This window comes from Magnolia sinica, chromosome 13 (genome assembly GCF_029962835.1).
Source record: "Magnolia sinica isolate HGM2019 chromosome 13, MsV1, whole genome shotgun sequence".
NCBI classification, from domain to species: Eukaryota; Viridiplantae; Streptophyta; class Magnoliopsida; order Magnoliales; family Magnoliaceae; genus Magnolia; species Magnolia sinica.
The window spans coordinates 16,080,582-16,101,293 of NC_080585.1; the positions used below are offsets into that span (position 1 = coordinate 16,080,582).

The 20,712-nt window shown below is 41.9% G+C and overlaps 1 protein-coding gene across 2 annotated transcripts in view; it reads right to left on the minus strand.

Annotated features, from left to right (window-relative positions):
• The window catches only part of LOC131222966 (threonine--tRNA ligase, mitochondrial 1), a 62,048-nt gene that overhangs the window by 27,319 nt on the left and 14,017 nt on the right, over window positions 1–20,712 (minus strand). For both annotated transcript variants that reach the window (XM_058218229.1, XM_058218230.1), the window contains 9 exons: window positions 8,076–8,150; window positions 7,675–7,803; window positions 7,501–7,590; window positions 4,193–4,281; window positions 4,006–4,102; window positions 3,820–3,906; window positions 3,391–3,475; window positions 627–721; window positions 410–442 (listed from right to left, as the gene is read on the minus strand). In XM_058218229.1, the coding sequence (XP_058074212.1) occupies window positions 410–442; window positions 627–721; window positions 3,391–3,475; window positions 3,820–3,906; window positions 4,006–4,102; window positions 4,193–4,281; window positions 7,501–7,590; window positions 7,675–7,803; window positions 8,076–8,150 (780 nt within the window). The remainder of the gene's footprint in view (window positions 1–409; window positions 443–626; window positions 722–3,390; window positions 3,476–3,819; window positions 3,907–4,005; window positions 4,103–4,192; window positions 4,282–7,500; window positions 7,591–7,674; window positions 7,804–8,075; window positions 8,151–20,712) is intronic.

Below are 20,712 nucleotides of genomic sequence, written 5' to 3' on the forward strand. Positions count from 1 at the left end.
TTTTTTTTTTAAAACGATCAAGGGGGTGAGAATGGAGATGAAGGTTCCTTCACTGAGGTTAGATCCCTCGATAAAATGATTGGTGAAACAAGATCCATAACATCAACATAGTTGGTATAAGGTTATGATGACAAACTCACAAAGACCATCCATATTACCACACTATTCTCTTCTTCCCCCAGAGGTTTAATTCCATTATTGAGTGTTTTGCACCATTAAAACTAGAATTGCTCCGGATTGAGGATTCAAACTTTGAAAAAAACCACAATTCTGTTTTCAAAGAAGCATGAATAAACGGATTTGTCTTTCATGGCATAAACAAAACTAGTAACTCACATTAGATCTATATCTCAAAAAAATAAAAATAAAAAAATAAAAAAAATTTGCATATTGATAATCTTGAACTCACCTGGTTCTCCCTACAAAAGATATGAGCATCATCCTACAAGAAAATGGACAGAATATTCTTGCTCAGAAGCATTAGATGTAAAAATGAAAAGTGCCAGCTAACCAAAAAGGAAAGTTAGCTAAAGCAAAAAATAGTTGCAATGAGTTCATTGGTGTGGAAACTGGAAAATTAAAAAATAATTTAAACAAGAATGCACCATCACAACTAAAGGAAATACCTGCTGAAACCTCCTCACACGTGTTAACCCAGTAAGTGCACCACTGAGCTCATTCCTGTGCAGAACTCCAAAATCGGCCAAACGAAGCGGCAACTCTATAATACCATCCCACAACAATCAAATGAATGTAGCAAAACAGATAGTTCAGAAAAAATGAAAAACAAAACAAAAATAGCATCTCCAAAAAAAAAAAGGAAAGAGAATGAACTAAACAGAATGAACCAAGTGAAAGTCAAGACAAACAAGCCAATAAGCAAGTTAGTGAATGTGGCTGACACACAATTACCATTGTCGAAGGAGTGTATGCCTTCAAGGCCCTAATAAACTGAATTTGCCAACTATCAAGGAAGAAAAAACTACCAAATATAATTTATTTTTAAAAAAAAAAATTTGAGCCAGGTACCTATTTTGTATCGAGACGCCATGAAGATAAAAAGAAATTCGGTAAAACAAATCACCTCATAAGCAATGACCAAACAAATTCACATTGACTTTCTTTCTTTTTTGTTTTTCTTTTTTTTCCTTTTTTTTTAAATGGAAACAGTAAAATTTATTAAAAAGAGGAAACAAAAGGACCTCAAAGCCAAACAAAAAGGCTCAGATATGCAAGACCATCCAGCTGGAAATGGGAGGAGAATGGCCCCGAAGAAACCTCAAGAGCCTCCCTACTAGAACCCCAAAAGAACTTGAGATGGAAAGTCCAAAACATACTCTATTCCAAGCTCTTACAAATAAGATCAGGACAGTTTGATTTTGTCAAAAAAGGCTATTTCTATCTTTCCATATAGACCAAAAACCTGCTAATAGACAAAACTACAGATAGCTTTCTTTTTTCCCTCCACATCCTCCTTGCCATGCTTGGAAGAAAGAACCACTACCACCTCGCATCACCCATTCAATCTCAAAGAGACTGAATAAGCAGCACCAAACCTCATATGAGTAGCCGCAATGCATAAAGAGGTGTTCCACGGTCTCATCACCCCAAATGCAAAGAATGGAAGCATTGGGAATAATCCAGTTTCTGCTCCAGAAGTGGTTATAGTAACGACTCTACCAACCCAACTGAAACCCTTGGTGGATCAGGGATCCTCCAGATGAACACAGTGAAGGCCTTGAGATGCCGCTTCACTTCTCCCACAGGGATAGAGTAAAAGGACTTGACGCAAAAAGTCAGTTTCCTTTCCTAGGACCATTTCCATGAATCTCTTTCCCCTTCCCTTGGGCTGATTCCGTTAAGACAAACCAGGAGGCAAACAAAGTCCATGGGCTGATTCACGTTGACTAGCTTACAAACATTAACTATAGAAGCATTTGAACTTCCAAAATGGCTTATTTATGAAAATAACAATCCAAAAGGCTATTTTGGATAGAGTAAAAGGACTTGACGCAAAAAGTCAGTTTCCTTTCCTAGGACCATTTCCATGAATCTCTTTCCCCTTCCCTTGGGCTGATTCCGCTAAGACAAACCAGGAGGCGAACAAAGTCCATGGGTTGATTCACGTTGACTAGCTTACAAACATTAACTATAGAAGCATTTGAACTTTCAAAATGGCTTATCTATGAAAATAACAATCCAAAAGGCTATTTTGGATAGAGTAAAAAGACTTGACGGAAAAAGTCAGTTTCCTTTCCTAGGACCATTTCCATGAATCTCTTTCCCCTTTCCTTGGGCTGATTCCGTTAAGACAACCCAGGAGGCGAACAAAGTCCATGGGCTGATTCACGTTGACTAGCTTACAAACATTAACTATAGAAGCATCTGAACTTTCAAAAATGGCTTATTTATGAAAATAACAATCCAAAAGGCTATTTTGCAATTTCAAACTTACCCTGACCGTTTCAAACAAACCCATAAAAGATATCAAGGTACATAATAGGACAAAGTGAGCTGCCTCCTATCAAATCTAAATCCCTGTAAGTTAACGATAATATCTCTCAAATTCATACCCACAACGAAATCCGGGAGGGGACAACTAATTTTATTTTGTTTTTGAGAGAGAATCAAAAATTTTATTGAAAAACTCACAGAAAGTGAGAAAAGAATACAAAACGCCCAGACATGAAAGCACAAACAAAAACTGCCTAGTCTATGACACAAACATCCCAGCTGGAGATAAACCATTTAATTTTCCTATGAGAGGCCTCAACAGAAACCCTTTCATTCTGAAAACAACACCCATTCCTGACTCCTCGAATAGTCCAAAGCACTGCCATTAAGGTCAGCCTCCATTTAGATTTAGCGGCTTTACCCACTCCACCCCCATGTCATGCCCACAACACATCCTCCAAGCACGCATAACCCAATCAATGTGAAGCTCGTTCAAAAAATGGTACCACACTTTCATACTGAACGAACAATGAATGAAGAGTTGATCAATAGATTCTGCATCGGCCATGCACATAACACAAATGTTGGTAAGGACTTTGTGTTGGTAAGGACTAGTGATCTCCTCTGAAGGTTATCAATCGTAAGGACTTTTTTCCGACCCAGAAGCCAAACAAAGGCAGCCGCACATGGGGGACACCATAGAACCAATGCAAATAAGGGGGTGGCGGGCCATAAGAGGTAGACAAATAATTTTATGGGAACAGACAAAAAGGAATCAAACTGGAGATAAAGAAATTAACCAAATGGACAAAATAAAATTTGCTTTTTTGCAATTGTGAGCAGACATGTTCAATCAGATCAAATTTAATTTGTGTAAACGCTAATTCGAAAAATAAATAATTGATGAAGTTAACCAAAGCAAACAGAATATCACACCTCTATATGATCGAACTCTATTGTCAAACATCAAGCAGTGCCCAGGGCAATTCATTGGCTTTAGTCCAAATTCCTGTTTCTCAATCTGCATAGAACATAATAGGTTATGATAGCAAAGTTAAAGGAAAATGACCAGGTGGCAAATAAAATGACAAAAATAGAAACTTCTCATTAGACAACAATGGGAGTAAGTATCTTTCTGATATAGGTAAAATGGTTTACATTCAAGGAAAATGAAAAAGAATAGAAAAAAGAACGGGAAAAAAAGAGGAAGAAATTTAATTCAATGAGAACTGATTCGGTTTAACTATACAAGATATGATGAGAACTGAAAAATCATTAATATGTTTTTTTTAAGGTGATAAATCACTAATATGTTTTATTCACTCTTTAAGGAATAACGTCCTACATAACTAAGAAAAATCCCACCTCAAATACAAACATGTTATCCTTGTAATTTGCAGCATGACCTGATTTTTCCCAAAGTTGCATATTGTACATGTTTGGTGTCAAAACCTGCCAATGGCACCCAATGTGAGTCAAAAAAAAAAAAGTGAAGTTGCAGTCTCTCAACAACATTTATTTTGCAAACCGATAACTGGTGGAGAAAATAACCTCTTGGTAACCTCTCTCCCTATATTGAGCTCGTATGAACTCCATTAACTTGTTGTAAATTCTTGTCCCATGTGGCAGGAAGAAACAACTTCCCGGGCTAAAACATCACAGAAAATGCAAATCAACAGATCATGCACAAGAATCCAGATTTGGCATCACAAGGAACTTAAGCTCTGATTCTCATTACCTAAGATGATGAAAAAAGAAAAGTTCTTGATTTTGACCCAAAATTCTGTGATCATTTTTCTTGGCTTCCTCAAGAAGGGTCAGGTATTCCTGTATGGGTGATAACAATGTCAGAGATGCCACAGATTAAAACTTCAATAGAATATCATAAAAAGAAAAGACAACTTGATCAAATGAGAGAGCAGGCAACTAGAAAAAATTTCATAACCAAAGAGAGAGAAGTAGACCACAAGCAACATGATCATCCTATATAATTTTTTACCCGAGTTAAATGCTGCATAATCTAAACTTGCATGGAATGGAAAGAAAGAACAAGAAAGATAAGGTGAAAATGGTAATCTCAAGCTCAAATGATTTTCCTTCTTTTTTTTAAAACGGCAATGTATTTTTTCATTAAACCAGGTAAAAGAGAGAAAACAAAGGCTTTAAGGAGGCAAGAAGCCAGCTCCACACACCCACTTCATCGAAAATTACAAAGCATTATGCCAACACCCGAGATATCATCCCTTCTACACAGAAACATCCCGATTGCCCAAGAAACAAATCTACTTTTAACTTTATTGAACACTGACTCTGTTGCTTCAGCTTTGCCGTTGAAGATGCAAATATTACGCTCTTTCCACAAAGACCACAACACAGCCAAAAAAAAAATTCTCCCAAGCAGCAATCAGATCATCAACAGGGAGATACAACCATCCCTAAAAGATCTCTCAAGATCACAGTAGCAAAGTCACAATGATAAAGAAATGAATGGTTTTGTGACCTCAAGGCGCATGATACACCCATTACTGATCACCCTATTCCTTTTCCTTGAATTGTCTATTCCAACAATCTTCTTTCCACTACAAACCACCTGGAAGCAACAACACTAGAGGGGCCAAAAAGTGATAAATCTATACTATTGCTGATGCGGACACAGGTGCATTCAAGGTGTACCAACGAAGAAAGCGCCAACCACAAGTGCCGTCCTTGTGGATAGGCGAATATTGAGAAGCTGAAGACCTTTCACATGTGATTGGACATATAGAAGACCCCACTTAGGGAAGACACATGTGAAGGAAGATTGGAGAAAGAAGACTGAGCGCCCAAATTTTCCCATACTTATGTTATTTGTGCGTTTTTTGACTTAATTAGGGGTCTTTTAGTAATCTTATATCTTTATTTGCTTATTCTAGGGGTATTTTAGTAATTTTATGTCTTTATTTGCTTATTTAAGTGGGGTAAAGCCCTAAACACGAATTTCAACTATTGATTAATGAAAAGCAAACCCTTTGGTTGCCTCCTTCCTCTCTTCTCTCTAATGGTGCTTCTTCTCTCCCCTTGATCTTCTTCTTCTAATTTCTTATTGTGCCCCTCCAACTTCCTCAAGGTAATAACTTTATTTCTTCTATTTTTTTGTTTTGGCTAATTCCTCTTCGATCAAAATCTTGAGAACCGATCTAAACCCTAAATCCTCAAATTCTCAAATCCCTAATCCGAGAAACTTCTTGGTTCTTCGGACTAGTGATCTTCATTGATCGATTGGGTGTGACCATGCAAGATCGGGAGGTCTCATCCCTCGCCGGATCCAACCTAAGTAGTAATTGAATTTCATACTCCATGGTTGTAGTGATGGCCCGCTCCATTGCATGTTTCCTTTATGATTTTCTCAGTTATGATGATTATTGTTAGAATTGTAAATCATTTATTCCTTTTATTTCCGCTGTTTAATTATCTCCATGAGCATGCATCATAATTAGGGCTGTCCTGCGTCAACGAACTGTGAGAGCTTGCCAAGGAATTGGAGCAAAGGTGGTCGTAATAGGATTTCTCCAAAACGACGCCAACTATCAACAGTAGTTGAAGGCTAAAAAGCGACAATGCAGTTTGTTGTGGTAACAAAATCTGCGATCTCATCCTACATGAGATTCCTATGGAAGTGGGGCAACCAAATCATATTGCCTATCTCTGCATAGAAGCACTAAGCAATCATCACCTGCTGGTCAGCAGAGACCTATAAAGTCTTGGGAAATCTAGGCAAAAGGGAGAATCTCCAACCCAGATATCTTCCCAGAATCACACTCCACCCCATCACCTACCATGAAAGAGATCCCATCCAAAAATTCCCTTACCCCACCATTCACCAGATGCCCTAAAAAGGGAGATGAGGGACAAGCGATCCAACGACCATTCTGAACCCCCAAATTTAGACGCAAGTACTTGCTTCAAAAGAGTTTCCTTCAGTTCCAAAGCTCCATAACCACTCCATGAGAAAGGCTTGGTTCATGGCTTTAAGATCTTTCAGACCCACTCCCCCTAAGGATTGAGGACCCCAAAGTTCAGTCCACCTTACGATGGATCTTCTTCAAAAATCTCTATGAAGCTTTTCAATTTTGTTGATGACACTCACTGGAATTTAAAGATAGACATATGAAACATAGGCATATTAGAAAGAGTAGCCGAGTAGCCTTGATAGAGTTATAAGGACACCCAAGGGTAAGTACATATGTTTCCGAGTGCAAAGTTTGTGCTCCATTCTGTCAACAACCACATCCCACAGGCATTTAGGCAGTTTCCCACACAAAGGAAAAGCGAAACACATCAATTTACTGACCTTACATCTGATCTCTCCAGAGACCTCAAAACCTCCCCAATATGATCACTGATCAACAAATTAATTTTGACAAAAAAGAGGTTCAAAGCACACCAAAACCCAATTATGTTTGCCACCTGATCTTGCTTCATGAAATATTGAAGATGGGCCACCAGAAGATTGTTCACACTAACATAAAAGCCACTATTGAGACCTCTATTTGTGACTTTATTTCTCATTCTACTCAAGGCTTCAGCTATAACCATGAAGAGAAATGGGAGGAGTCCCCCTGCCAAATGCTCTAGATCCTCGAAAGAAGGCTTTAGGAGAGCCACTGATCTTTTTTTTTCTGTGAATTAACACCAAGTTTACTAAAAGAGGATGAGAATTCCTCACAGCAAAACTACAAACAAGAACGAACATACAATCGCCCCACCCCCCCAAGCTCTCTCTCGGCCGATCTGATTATCTATTTTTCTACATATTTTCAAACAATCAGAGATTATTTTCGTATAGAGTGAGATGCATCACAAACTTTCATAACTCAAGCAGTTTCAATTTGATGAAAAATTCAAGAGTAACTTACCATAAACACTTTGCTGATGGTATTGACTATGAGATGAGCATATTCATAATCAACGAATACAACATTGATTTCCAAGATGGGGAAGAAATAAATGTTGACTATTTACTATGTCAGGACTCAGAAGTCACAGAACCAACATAAGAAATAATACCTTTAGACGTTTTGAGTCTGGAAAAGATATCCCATACACTCTTTGCAAGGTCTCACGCTCTTTTTTACCTCTCCAGTAGGATGATGAAGCCTGTACATTCAACCATTAACATTATAAGATACCCACTTCTAAATATTTGAAAAGTCAGTGCAATTTTGCCATCAGATTCATCACCTTTAAGCAAGCAAAAGCTTTTACAAAAGATGTATTTGGTATATGTGGTCCGCGACAAAGATCTACTAAAGGCCCACATCTATAGACAGTGATGGTCTTGTCCTCTGGCAACTCATTAATGATTTCGATCTGCATAAGGCAGTAGTAAATCACAAAATATAAACCACCTGAATTTTGTAATTCCGAAAAGACATGAAATTCACTCAAATTTTGAATAGGAATTTAGGAACTTTTCCCAAACATTAAAGAAAAGAATAGAAAAGAATGTGAACACTATCATTTTTCTATACGAATTATGTCAAGATAGAAATATACATGATGAAACAAGGTGAAGAAGCAAAAACAAGATGTAGAATATTTCACACAATTCACAAGGTAGATAACTCAAACCACTTGCTTGCCTTAAAATCATTTTCTTTGAACATGTCAAGAGCTTGTTCCCTTGATACCTCAATACGCTGAAAAGGTTGTTTTTCCTGCAAAACAAGCGATATTGAGAAACAATAAAATTGAGCATAAAAATAAGCAACCACATCTAACAAGAAACACCAAAAAGAAAACAAAATAAGAAGTCATATGTTGCTCCTGTAATGTGTATGTACTTGCTCAAGAAGATGATTCAGGCCGTCAGAGGCCAGTCTACTATCTCAGCCGCATATTGAAAGGGCCTGAGCTGAACTACTCTCATGCTGAAAGACATCGCCTAGCCCCACCCTAGTCTTTGCTACTCAAAGATTAAGGCATTATCTTTTAGCTCACTCTGTTCCACTTATGACTAAAGGTGGTCAGATATACAGGCCACACTCCATCTACCATAAACATATGTAATCGTTAGTTACCTTTTTTTCTTCTGAAGTGTACTTTGTGCAATTAGTTAAGTATATTCTGTATTTTTTACTTTTTAAGTACTAGTTCATGGAAAAAATCAACAAACACAAACATAAAAAAAGAAACAAATAAAACCATCTCAGAAACCTAGTTTTGCCCCTTGAAAATTGATACATATCACTCGCTCTCAAATTACATTCATTTTCTATAAAGCACCATAATCCGAGGTAGGTTCCAAGCATTCCAAAAACTGATAAAACCTTATGTGGACAAAAACAAGCACACAAACCCCAACTAAAACATTAAATATTTTGACCAAGCTTATATATATATATGGATGGATGTGCGTGTGCCTAAATGAATGTGTGTATGTGTACATATATTTGCACACACATATACACTCGTTAACTTGCGACAAACAATTTAAAAAACTAATTTTGTTCTGAAAAGCATCAAAGGTTATATTGTTTGATTTTTTTTAAGGATAATGGTAACTATCTTATCTAATGGCTGCAAAGACCAAGGTGTTCGGTATTGGTATCGGTGGGCGTAACGGTGCCCACCATTACCGATACGGATACGACCCGTATCGGCTGATACGGGGTGTGTAACGGTGCTTTTTTTTTTTGTCAAAAAATTATGAAAAAATATCCATTAAATCCGGAATATTCCCAATATTCCAAATATGCATTCATTTATAATTTGGAACATGTTTATGGTGGTGTAACGGTCCACTCTTTGGTGAGAATACTATATCGGATTGTCTGATGGATTTATGAACCTAACAACCTGGAATTAACTGCAAACATTTTATATTTAGTTTTCTAACTATATAATATCTATATAAATTTACTATAATGAATGTAATACCAAAACATCTTATATTTTCAAGTTTTCCTTTTATTTATAGTGCTAGTGCATTGCATACTTCGTGACTCACATACATTTCATTTCAATATATAGAGTTTAGGGACTTTTCATATACCTATCAATTTGATATCATTTTCCCCCATAGATCTTTTTAAAAAAATTAAATTAAATTGGGGTAAATAGTGTTGTTGATTCGGGGCTGATTTGGGAACCATTTGATGCCCCAAACTAACCCCAAATTAATGCAATCTATTGGCACTTATCTCACTAATGGATTGGTGGACATTTATTGGACAGTGAAAAATGAAAAATATCAAATGGTCCTATTTTAAAAAAAAAGTGTCTACAAACTAATGGTGAAAATTGTTCAAACAATTTAATTTTGGGATTGTGACTTAGCAATAATGGTCCCAAAATTTAATTGGTTAATTTTGAGTTGATATATACCTCATGTATAAATTTTTAGGGCCATGTACTGGGGTCCACTCGATTATGTATTATATATCCATGTCAACCATCCGTTTTGGCAACTCATTTAAGGGCGTTGGAAAAAAAATAAGGTAAATCCAGATCTTAGGTGGACCACTAGTGGGCCAGGCGGGCCACCTCGATGTATTTGTATATCCATGCCATCAATCCGTTTTGCCAACTCATTTCAAGGCATGGTCCAAAAATTCAAGTAGATCTAAATCTTCAGTGGACAACTAATGAGCATCCCTTTAAAAGCGGGGCCCACCTCAATGCATTTGTTGTATATCCATGTGGTCCATCCTTTTTGCTAACTTATTTCATGGCATGGTCCAAAAAATGAGGCTAATCCAAATCTTAGGTGGACCACAAAAAAAGGATTTAATTCCCACCATTAAAAATTGCTTAAGACAATTTTTTTTGGGATCAAGCTGTTATTCGTGTTCTCCCTTCATCAAGGTAAGGTCAAGGTCTATGTGACCTCATCAACAGGTTCGATGGAAAATAAACATTATATTGGGCCCTAAGAAGATTTTAACGGTGGGCATTCAATCCCAACTACGTGGTCCAATTGAGATTTGGATCACTTCATTTCAAGCATCGTGCCTTAAAATGAACTTAAAAAATTATGGACAGCATGGAAATACTACACATAAATCAAGGTGGGCCCCACGTAACAAAACAATGCGTGCGTGTGCACTGCAGACTGCAGAGTCTATAAAAATAAGTGCATGGTTGTTTCCCAGTCACGCAGTCCATTTGTTTTTTCTAAAGAAAGAAAATGAAAAGAAGAAAGAGAGAGAGAGGGAATGATGCAGGACAATTAACCACTTGCTCTAAAAGCTCGAACTGTGAGAGTATGGCGAATTAATCATTTTATCTCATAGCTCAGGCCCCACATCTCATGGGTTAGGACCTCGACCAAACCCCCCCTTGTGGGCCCCAAATCACATGGGTACCGCCTCACACGGGTCGCCCACCCCAAGTGTCCCCACATCCCATCGGCTACCCCATTCGAGCCCAGTGTGAAATGCGCATTAATCACTCCCGGTGAGAAATCTCGAATACGAGACCTCCCCCGTGGGCCCCGCCCACCCCGAGTGTGCCCCTACATCCCACGAGCGACCCCACTTGAGCCCGGTGTGAAAATGCCCCTGCATTAGGAAAATTGAAAAAGAAAAGAGGGAAACAAGAGAGGGGACCGAAGAGAGAGAGAGAGAGAGAGAGAGAGAGAGAGAGAGAGAGGGCAGCTACTGCCGCAGCTGCAGCCGCAGCCGCAGCCGCAGTAATGTCGTAGCTGCAGCCGTAACCCAAAAGGAAGAAGAAGAAGGAAAAAAAAAAGTATTTTTTATTTCATTTTTTCCCATTTTCTTTACTGTTATGGACCATAACAGTTGTTACGGCCCCGTAACGGACGTTATAAACCCAAAAAATAGAGGGTGCTCCGTTTCAGGCCGTATCGAGTAACGGTATCAACCGTTACCGTTACGTATCGGCCGTTACGGCCGAAATGTAACCGATTTTGAATACCTTGGCAGAGACAAAGTCATAGCAGCGAAAAATACATCCCACAACATCTACCAAATTACAACCCAAGATCACAATCCAAACATAGATGAGACTTCATAAAGATTTACATTCCCGCCCACCACCCTTGACCCAGAGACCCATTCTAATATCTCTCTTGGATTGCCAGGCTATCTCTTCCCAAGGATGATGTTTGTTGCAGAAACACCGATTGTTCCTCTCCCTCCAAATATTCCATAAAACAGCTAGCAGTACCAGGTGCCAAACCGGCGACCAAGGCCGAGGAGTAAAGCCGTACCAAGCCAAAAATAGCTCTATAACTAACTGCAGCATAATCCACTAAACATTAAAGGCCATTAGGAACATATGCCATATGTGTTGCGCATAGGGGCAATGAATGAAAATGTGGTTGATCGACTTCGCATCACTCATGCATAGTGAGCATATGTTAGGAACAATCATTACCCTTTTCTAAAGGTTATCAATCGTCAATATTTGATTCCGCCCAACCAACCAAGCAAAAGATGCCACCTTAGGAGGCGCCCCATAGAACCAAAAGGCATGGGGAAAAAAAAAAAAACTTGCCTGCTAGCATTCGAAGATTCTCCAATGAGCTTATAGAAAGATTTTACCAAGAATATCCTGCTTTGTTACATAGTTATTAGAATGTTTTGTTACAAACATGTCGTACACAATGGCACAACCATGGCCAATCATACCTCAACCAAGCATGCACATGATGCGTATGAGAGTGGGCCATGAAGATGGATAGGGGTGCCAATGAGGTGAAGATGAACTCTCTACCTAACCGTGAAGGATCTAGGTACTTGACCAATTCCTCATAAGGAATACAACCTCCAGTGGTGGCCCATTTACATGGGCTAGCCCACGAGACTAAGCATACAAAACTACAGGCCTAGATAATATAGATGGGCCTAGCAAGAGACTAAGGTGTGCATTCAACCACTCTTAGACACTAATGGGCCTAGAGGGGTCCAAATGGGGACTTTCAACCACCATTTCCCCAAGGCATAACCAACCATACATCACATAGCTATGAGGCCCAAGGCCCATGTCCAAACCATATGTACGTAAGTCCCACATAAGGCATAAGGAATTGGGTTAATACTACCATCAACAATCATGGGCCCAAAGAGAGGAATCAAGGCCCAAGGCCCGAGTCCCAATGGCCATAGGATCCATGCATTTAGCTGGACTTAGTGGGCAGCCCATGTACACAAATACATGACCCAAAATAAGTTTAAGTTGGGTGGATTGGGCCCCACTACATCAGCCCAATAATTATCAATTTAAGTGAGCAACCAAGGGCCCAATACCACCCTTATCTCAGCCTATAAGTCCATCAAAATGGTGGAAGGGCAGCCCAACATATGGCCGACCAAGGTGGGACGTTCCAGCCCAATCTGGGCCCACAAGGAAGTCCCAAAAATCTGGTATGTGTTTGGGTCCCACAAATGGTCATCAATGGGTGGCCCAATCATGCATCAATTAAGCCCAAGAGAATACTAAAATATAAAGGGGCAGCAAATACCCAAATCCCTCAATGTGGTGGGTCCCTCATCCAATGAAAATCCGGCCATAAAATATACATTTAGTGCCCAATGGCTGGACTTTCAGTCCACCTAATTTTCTGGGCCTATTGAGGCCCAAAAACTTGTCCAAGTATGTGTGAATTATTTCTAAAAGGACCAGCATTACTTAGAGGGGGCCCCACCAAATGGAGGAAGAGGTTTTGGCACCCAAACTAAGTGGGCCTGGTGCTGGAATGCAGGCCCAGCAGCAGCCCATGGCATGGGCGTCCCAAGGGGTGGGACAGTCCAAGGCCTGGACGACCCAGCCAACCACATGCAACAAGGTGGGCTCCACACGTCCCAAGTGGGCCCCATATGGGACATCCACCGAGGGTGGACACAACCTACGTGGGCCACACAAAAAAAAAAAAAGAGGGACGACGTGGATGAAAACATACATCATGGTGGGCCAGCACGTCTAGACGGCCAGCCCTGCTAGACGTCTAGTAGGACTTGCTGGTCCAGCTGGTTGGCACCACAACCATGGCCTCCAAGGGCCTCAATAACATCAGGGATGGGCCCCACAAGCATTCACCAAAATCCAATGGGCTGGGGCCCAATTACTACTACAAACATGAAGAGGACAACAAGGTAGAAAAAAATTCTGCAATGTACATGTTGTTGTCCTGAATTTGGGCACCTCAATGGAGTGGGTCCAGGGCCTCTAAAATTCTTGAAATTGAGGGCCAAGGTCCCTCATCATGTATACAACAAGGTGGGACCCAGAAAGGTGGCCCACCATCAGAGAAAATATTTTTAAATTATGGTTTTATGGGACAATGTTGCTGGACTGCACAGCAGAAATTCCTGGTAGTCCACCATTGGCCCACCCTTTTGGTGACTCAAATGGGGTCAATTGGGGCTGAAATTTGGCATGCTTATATGTGGGATATACACCTTCAAGATTCATATATTACATGGTACCAATCTCCCCACCAAATGCCCAAAAATCTAGCCAGACAGTTCTAGACAGCAATATATATCTAAAATAAATAAATTATAAACATTATTTAAAAGGAGATTTAATCCCAGAAAATCATGGTGTGGTCCACCCTAGTGGGCCCCACAAACATCCAAACCATCCACACCTTCCAAACACCTTTGCATGCACCCCATTTAGGTGCATTTTGGGGGTCACACGTCCAAGGGATGGACTGTCAAAAACGTCCTCCCACTTGGGATGGTTTGAATCTTGTTGGTCCACAAGGTGGGCCACACACAATGATCAGAAGCATAATAACAAGAAAAGAAGGAAGACCGACCACAAGGGAAGGGTCTCCGCCTCATTGAGGTCCTTCCCCTCATCACACATACATGCACATTCCATTATCACAATATGCACAAGATCTACAAGATCAAAGGGCTATCTACTTGGGATCTATGGTGGAGATCCAATCTCCACCAAGGATCAAGGGTCTAGATGACCCAAAGATCCCTGATCAAAGGAAGAAAAAGCATGAAGGGATTCATGGAGAATAGTCCCTTGCATGCAACATGCATGCAATGTAGGATGGGTTACAAGCCACATCCATGGAGACTTAGGGCCACCATCATTACTTGATGGGTCCCACAAGCTCCATCATGAGAAGAAGAATGAAGAATAAGAAAGGAACTAAAGAAATCTGAATTTTTATAAATGCTAGCACACCCACCTATGGATCAAGCTTGAAAGTTACACCATCTTCATCTAGAAGCTCCAAGGATCATGAATCTAAGGTTGAGATGAGTTTAAAAGGAATGGATTGGGAGGTATTTGGGGTAGCAAGGCCTGGAAAAATAGAGGGGAGGTGGGACATTTGGAGAGTTGCTAAGGAGAGGAGAGAGGAAGGAGTTAAAGAGAAATGAGAAGAAATGAGGGTTGCTTGGGAGGTGTAGAGAAGCAATCATTACTTTCTCTACCTAGGTTAGAGAAAACACTCATTAAGCTATGGTGATATAAACAAGGTTGCTAGGGAGGTAGGCTTATAGGGTAGTAGGGTAGTAGGTTTTCTAGAAACCCTACACTAGGCATGACATCATCATCCACATGCTCATAGAAAAACGTGTGGGGTAGGGTCCACCATCTACACATCAAGGGTCCATATCGAACGTTGCCCATAACTTGAGATGTACACATTAAATTTACGCACGGGACGCGGCGTTGAAACCGCGGCGCCGATACAGACGAAATGGCATAGGTTCAAGTTAATCCAAGTCGGGTCTACGTGACCGAACTTGAGGACGACCGCAAACACTATCCGTAGGTCGTGAGTCGTCGGAATTCGACCGGTAGGACCACGTGACCTAAAAGAACAGCGTGCACACTTGGGTTAGGGTCTTACAGCTCTCCCCACCAACAAAGAAATTTCGTCCTCAAAATTTACTAAATCCAAGAAAAAAGGAAATGCAAAAACACCATCGTATATATCAATCAGCAATCATAAAAGAAAGCAATACATATAATCATACAACAATCAAGCATCAAATAAATGGAGATAACGCTCTCAAATCTCGGCTTCGCGCTCCCAAGACGCCTCAGCCTCCGAATGATGACCTCACTACACCTTCACCAGGGGAATGACCTTGGTCCTAAGAACCTGCTCCTTCCAATCAAGGATATGAATCGGCTGCTCGACATAGGAAGCATCCTTACGGACCTCAAGGGGCTGCCAATCAATCACTGGAATGATGTCCGGCCCACACTTCCTCAACATAGATACATGGAACACATCGTGGATCCCAGACAACTCTGAAGGTAAGGCAAGCCTGTAGGCCACAGCCCCCACGCGCTCGGTAATCTCGAAAGGTCCAATGAATCCCGGGACAAGCCTGCCCTTCGCTCCAAATCAAACCACGCCCTTCATCGGTGAGACCTTGAAATATACCATGTCCCCAACTGCAAACTCGACAAGTCGACGCTGATGATCAGCAAAACTCTTCTGCCGGCTCTGAGCTATGCGCATCCTCTGCCTAATAATATCCACAACCTCTGATGTCTGCTGCTGCACAAGCTCGGGACCTAGTAGACGACGCTCTCCAACCTCAGTCCAACGGCTAGGAGATTTACACGGTCTACCATATAGTGCCTTAAAAGGAGCCATGCCGATAGTCGTCTAATAACTGTTGTTGTACGCAAACTCGGCAAGGCGCAAATGCTCGTCCAAACTACCCGCAAAGTCAATCACACAGGCTCTGAGCATATCCTCAAGGATTTGGTTGACTCTTTCAGTCTGCCCATCCATCTGCGGATGATAAGCGGTGTTGAGATGCAAAGTAGACCCCATCGCCAGCTGGAAACTCCTCCAAAACTAAGACGTAAATCTGGGGTCTCGGTCAGATACGATTGAAACTAGCATGTCGTGCAGTCTCATTATCTCCTCGATGAATACCTTCGCAAGCCGGTCCATATTTCAGAAAGCATGCATCGGAATGAAATGCGCCGACTTCGTCAGACGATCAACGACAACCCAGATGGTATCGTGACCGCGCTGAGTTCTCTACAAACCCACGATGAAATCCGTCGACACATGCTCCCACTTCCAAACTGGAACGCTCAACGGCTGCAAGGGACCAGGGGGTCTCTGGTGATCAGCCTTGACACGCTGGCAAGTGTCAAACTCGGCCACGAAGCTAGTATTGGGGACATGGTATATCTCAAGGTCTTGCCTATGAAGGGCGTGGTTCGATTTAGAGCGAAGGACAAACTTGCCCTGAGATTCATTGGACCTTTCGAGATTACCAAGCACGTGAGTACTATGGCCTACAGGCTTGCCTTACCTTCAGAGTTGTCCGGGATCCACGATGTGTTCCATGTATCTATGTTGAGGAAGTGTCGGTCGGACATCATTCCAGTTATTGATTGGCAGCCCCTTGAGGTCCGTAAGGATGCTTCCTATGTCGAGCAGTCGATTCGTATCCTTGATCCAAAGGAGCAGGTTCTCAGGACCAAGGTCATTCCCCTGGTGAAGGTACAATGGGGTCATCATTCGAAGGCCGAGGCATCTTGGGAGCGTGAAGCCGAGATTCGAGAGCATTATCCCCATTTATTTGATACTTGATTGTTGTATGATTCTATGTATTGTCTTCTTTTATGATTGTTGATTGATATATACGATGGTGTTTCTGCATTCCCTTTTGTCCTGGATTTGATTAATTTCGAGGACAATTTCTTTGTTGGTGGGGAGAGCTGTAAGCCCCTAACCCAAGTGTACACGCTGTTCCTTTAAATCATGCGGTCCTACAGGTCGAATTCCGGCAACCCGCGACCTACGGATAGTTTTTGCGGTCGTCCTCAAGTTCGGTCACGTAGACCCGATTCGGATTGACCCGAAACCTATGTCATTTCGTCCGTATCGGCGCCGCGGTTCCAACGCCGCGTCCCGTTTGTAAATCCGACGTGTACATCTCAAGTTGTGGGCAACGTTCGATACGGACCCTTGATGTGTGGATGGTGGACCCCACCCCACAAGTTTTCCATGAGCATGTGAATGATGATGTCATGTCTAGTGTAGGGTTTCTAGAAAACCTACTACCCTACTACCCTATAAGCCTACCTCTCTAGCAACCTTGTTTATATCGTCATAACCTAATGAGTGTTTTCTCTAACCTAGGTATAGAAAGTAATGATTTCTTCTCTACACCTCCCAAGCAACCCTCATTTCTTCTATTTCTCTCTAACTCCTTCCTCTCTCCTCTCCCTAGTAACTCTCCAAACGTCCCACCTCCCCTCTATTTTTCCAGGCCTTGCTGCCCCCAAATACCTCCCAATCCATCCCTACTTAACTTATCTCAATCTTAGATTCATGATCCTTGGAACTTCTAAATAAAGATGGTGTAGCTTTCAAGCTTGATCCATAGGTAAGTGTGCTAGCATTTGTAGAAATTCAAATTTCTTTGGTTCCTTTCTTATTTATCATTCTTCTCATGATGGAGCTTATGGGACCCATCAAGTAATGATCGTGGCCCCAAGTCTCCATGGATGTGGCTTGTAGCCCATCCTACATTGCATGCATGTTGCATGCAAGGGACCATTCTCCATGAATCCCTTCAAGCTTTTTCTTCCTTTGATCAGGGATCTTTGGGTCATCTAGACCCTTGATCCTTGGTGAAGATTGGATCTCCACCATAGATCCCAAGTAGATAGCCCTTTGATCTTGTAGATCTTGTGCATATTGTGATAATGGAATGTGCATGTATGTGTGATGAGGGGAAGGGCCTCAATGAGGCGGAGACCCTTCCCTTGTGGCCAGTCTTCCTTCTTTTCTTGTTATTATGCTTCTGATCATTGTGTGTGGCCCACCTTGTGGACCAACAAGATCCAAACCGTCCCAAGTGGGAGGACATTTTTGACAGTCCATCCCTTGGACGTATGACCCCCAAGATGCACCTAAATGGGGTGCATGCAAAGGTGTTTGGAAGGTGTGGATGGTTTCGATGTTTGTGGGGCCCACTAGGGTGGACCACACCATGATTTTCTGGGATTAAATCCTCTTTTAAATAATGTTTATAATTTATTTATTTCAGATATATGTTGCTGTCCAGAACTGTCTAGACAGATTTTTGGGCCATTCTTGAGGCCTAATTTTTGGGCATTTGGTAAGGAGATTGGTACCATGTAATATATGAATCTTGAAGGTGTATATCCCACCAATAGGCATGCCAAATTTCAGCCCCAACTGACTCCATTTAAGCCTCCAAAAGGGTGGGCCAACATGGTGGACTACCAGAAATTTCTGTTGTGCAGTCCAGCAACATTGTCCCATAAAACTATAATTTAAAAATATTTTCTCTGATGGTGGGCCACCTTTCTAGGTCCCACCTTATTGTATACATAATGAGGGACCTTGGCCCTCAATTTCAAGAATTTTAGAGGCCCTGGACCCACTCCATTAGAGTGCCCAAATTCAGGACAGCAACATGTGCATTGTAGAATTTTTTTTTCTACCTTGTTATCCTCTTCATGTTTGTAGCAGTAATTAGGCCCAGCCCATTGAATTTTGGTGGATGCTTGTGGGGCTCATCCCTGATGTTATTGAGGCCCTTGGAGGCCATGGTTGTGGGGCCAACCAGCTGGACCAGCAAGTCCTACTGGACGTCCAGCAGGGCTAGCTGTCCAGACGTGCTGGCCCACCATGATGTATGTTTTCATTCACGTCGTCCCTCTTTTTTTTTTGTGGAGCCCACGTAGGTTGTGTCCACCCTAGGTGGATGTCCCGTATGGGGCCCACTTGGGACGTGTGGAGCCCACCTTGCTGCATGTGGTTGGCTGGGCCATCCAGGCCTTCGACCGTCCCACCCCTTGCGACGCCCATGCCATGGGCTGCCGCTGGGCCTGCATTCCAGCAGCAGGCCCACTTAGTTTGGGTGCCAAAACCCCTTTCTCCATTTGGTGGGGCCCCCTATAAGTAATGCTGGTCCTTTTAGAAATAATTCACACATACTTGGACAAGTTTCTGGGCCTCAATAGGCCCAGAAAATTAGGTGAACTGAAAGTCCAGCCATTGGGCACTAAATGTATATTGTATGGCTAGATTTTCATTGGATGAGGGACCCACCACATTAAGGGATTTAGGTATTTGCTGCCTCTTTATATTTTAGTATTCTCTTGGGCTTAATTGATGCATGATTGGGCCACCCATTGATGACCATTTGTGGGACCCAAACACATACCAGATTTTTGGGACTTCCTTGTGGGCCCAGATTGGGCTGGAACGTCCCACCTTGGTCGGCCATATGTTGGGCTGCCCTTCCACCATTTTGATGGACTTATGGGCTGAGATAAGGGTGGTATTGGGCCCTTGGTTGCTCACTTAAATTGATAATTATTAGGTTGATGTAGTGGGGCCCAATCCACCCAACTTAAACTTGTTTTGGGCCATATATTTGTGTACATGGGCTGCCCACTAAGTCCAGCTAAATGCATGGATCCTATGGCCATTAGGACTTGGGCCTTGGGCCTTGATTCCTCTCTTTGGGCCCATGATTGTTGATGGTAGTATTAACCCAATTCCTTATGCCTTATGTGGGACTTATGTACATATGGTTTGGACATGGGCCTTGGGCCTCATAGCTATCTGATGTATGGTTGGTTATGCCTTGGGGAAATGGTGGTTGAAAGTCCCCATTAGGACCCCTCTAGGCCCATTAGTGTCTAAGAGTGGTTGAATGCACACCTTAGTCTCTTGCTAGGCCCATCTATATTATCTAGGCCCGTAGTTTTGTATGCTTAGTCTCGTGGGCTAGCCCAGGTAAATGGGCCCCCACTAGAGGTTGTATTCCTCATGAGAAATTGGTCAAGTACCTAGACCCTTCACGGTTAGGTAAAGAGTTCATCTTCACCTCATTGGCACCCCTATCCATCTTCATGGCCCACTCCCATACGCATCACATGCATGCTTGGTTGAGGTATGATTGGCCATGGTTGTGCCATTGTGTAGGACATGTTGGTATCTCCCCGAGAGATGGAGTTTTCCCCCTCTTGAGCACGATGGATGCTTGGGATTGATGCATGGGTGATTATGTGATTCATGCATCTGGCATTGTATAGCATGTGGATATCCGCCCTTGCTTCATCAGGGTCATAGCCTCCACAGGCATATCGTAGATGGCCGTGTGTGGACACTGGAAATAATACTTGAGCATTTGGGGTGCATAGAAAGTCCCTGGGTGAAAGCCCCTAAACTTCCACGGTACCAAGGAGACGCCCCAACCGAGACCGAGTGGAAAACATGAGCTCACAAGTGTCTTTATACCTTGAGGCCGCGTCTCCCACTGC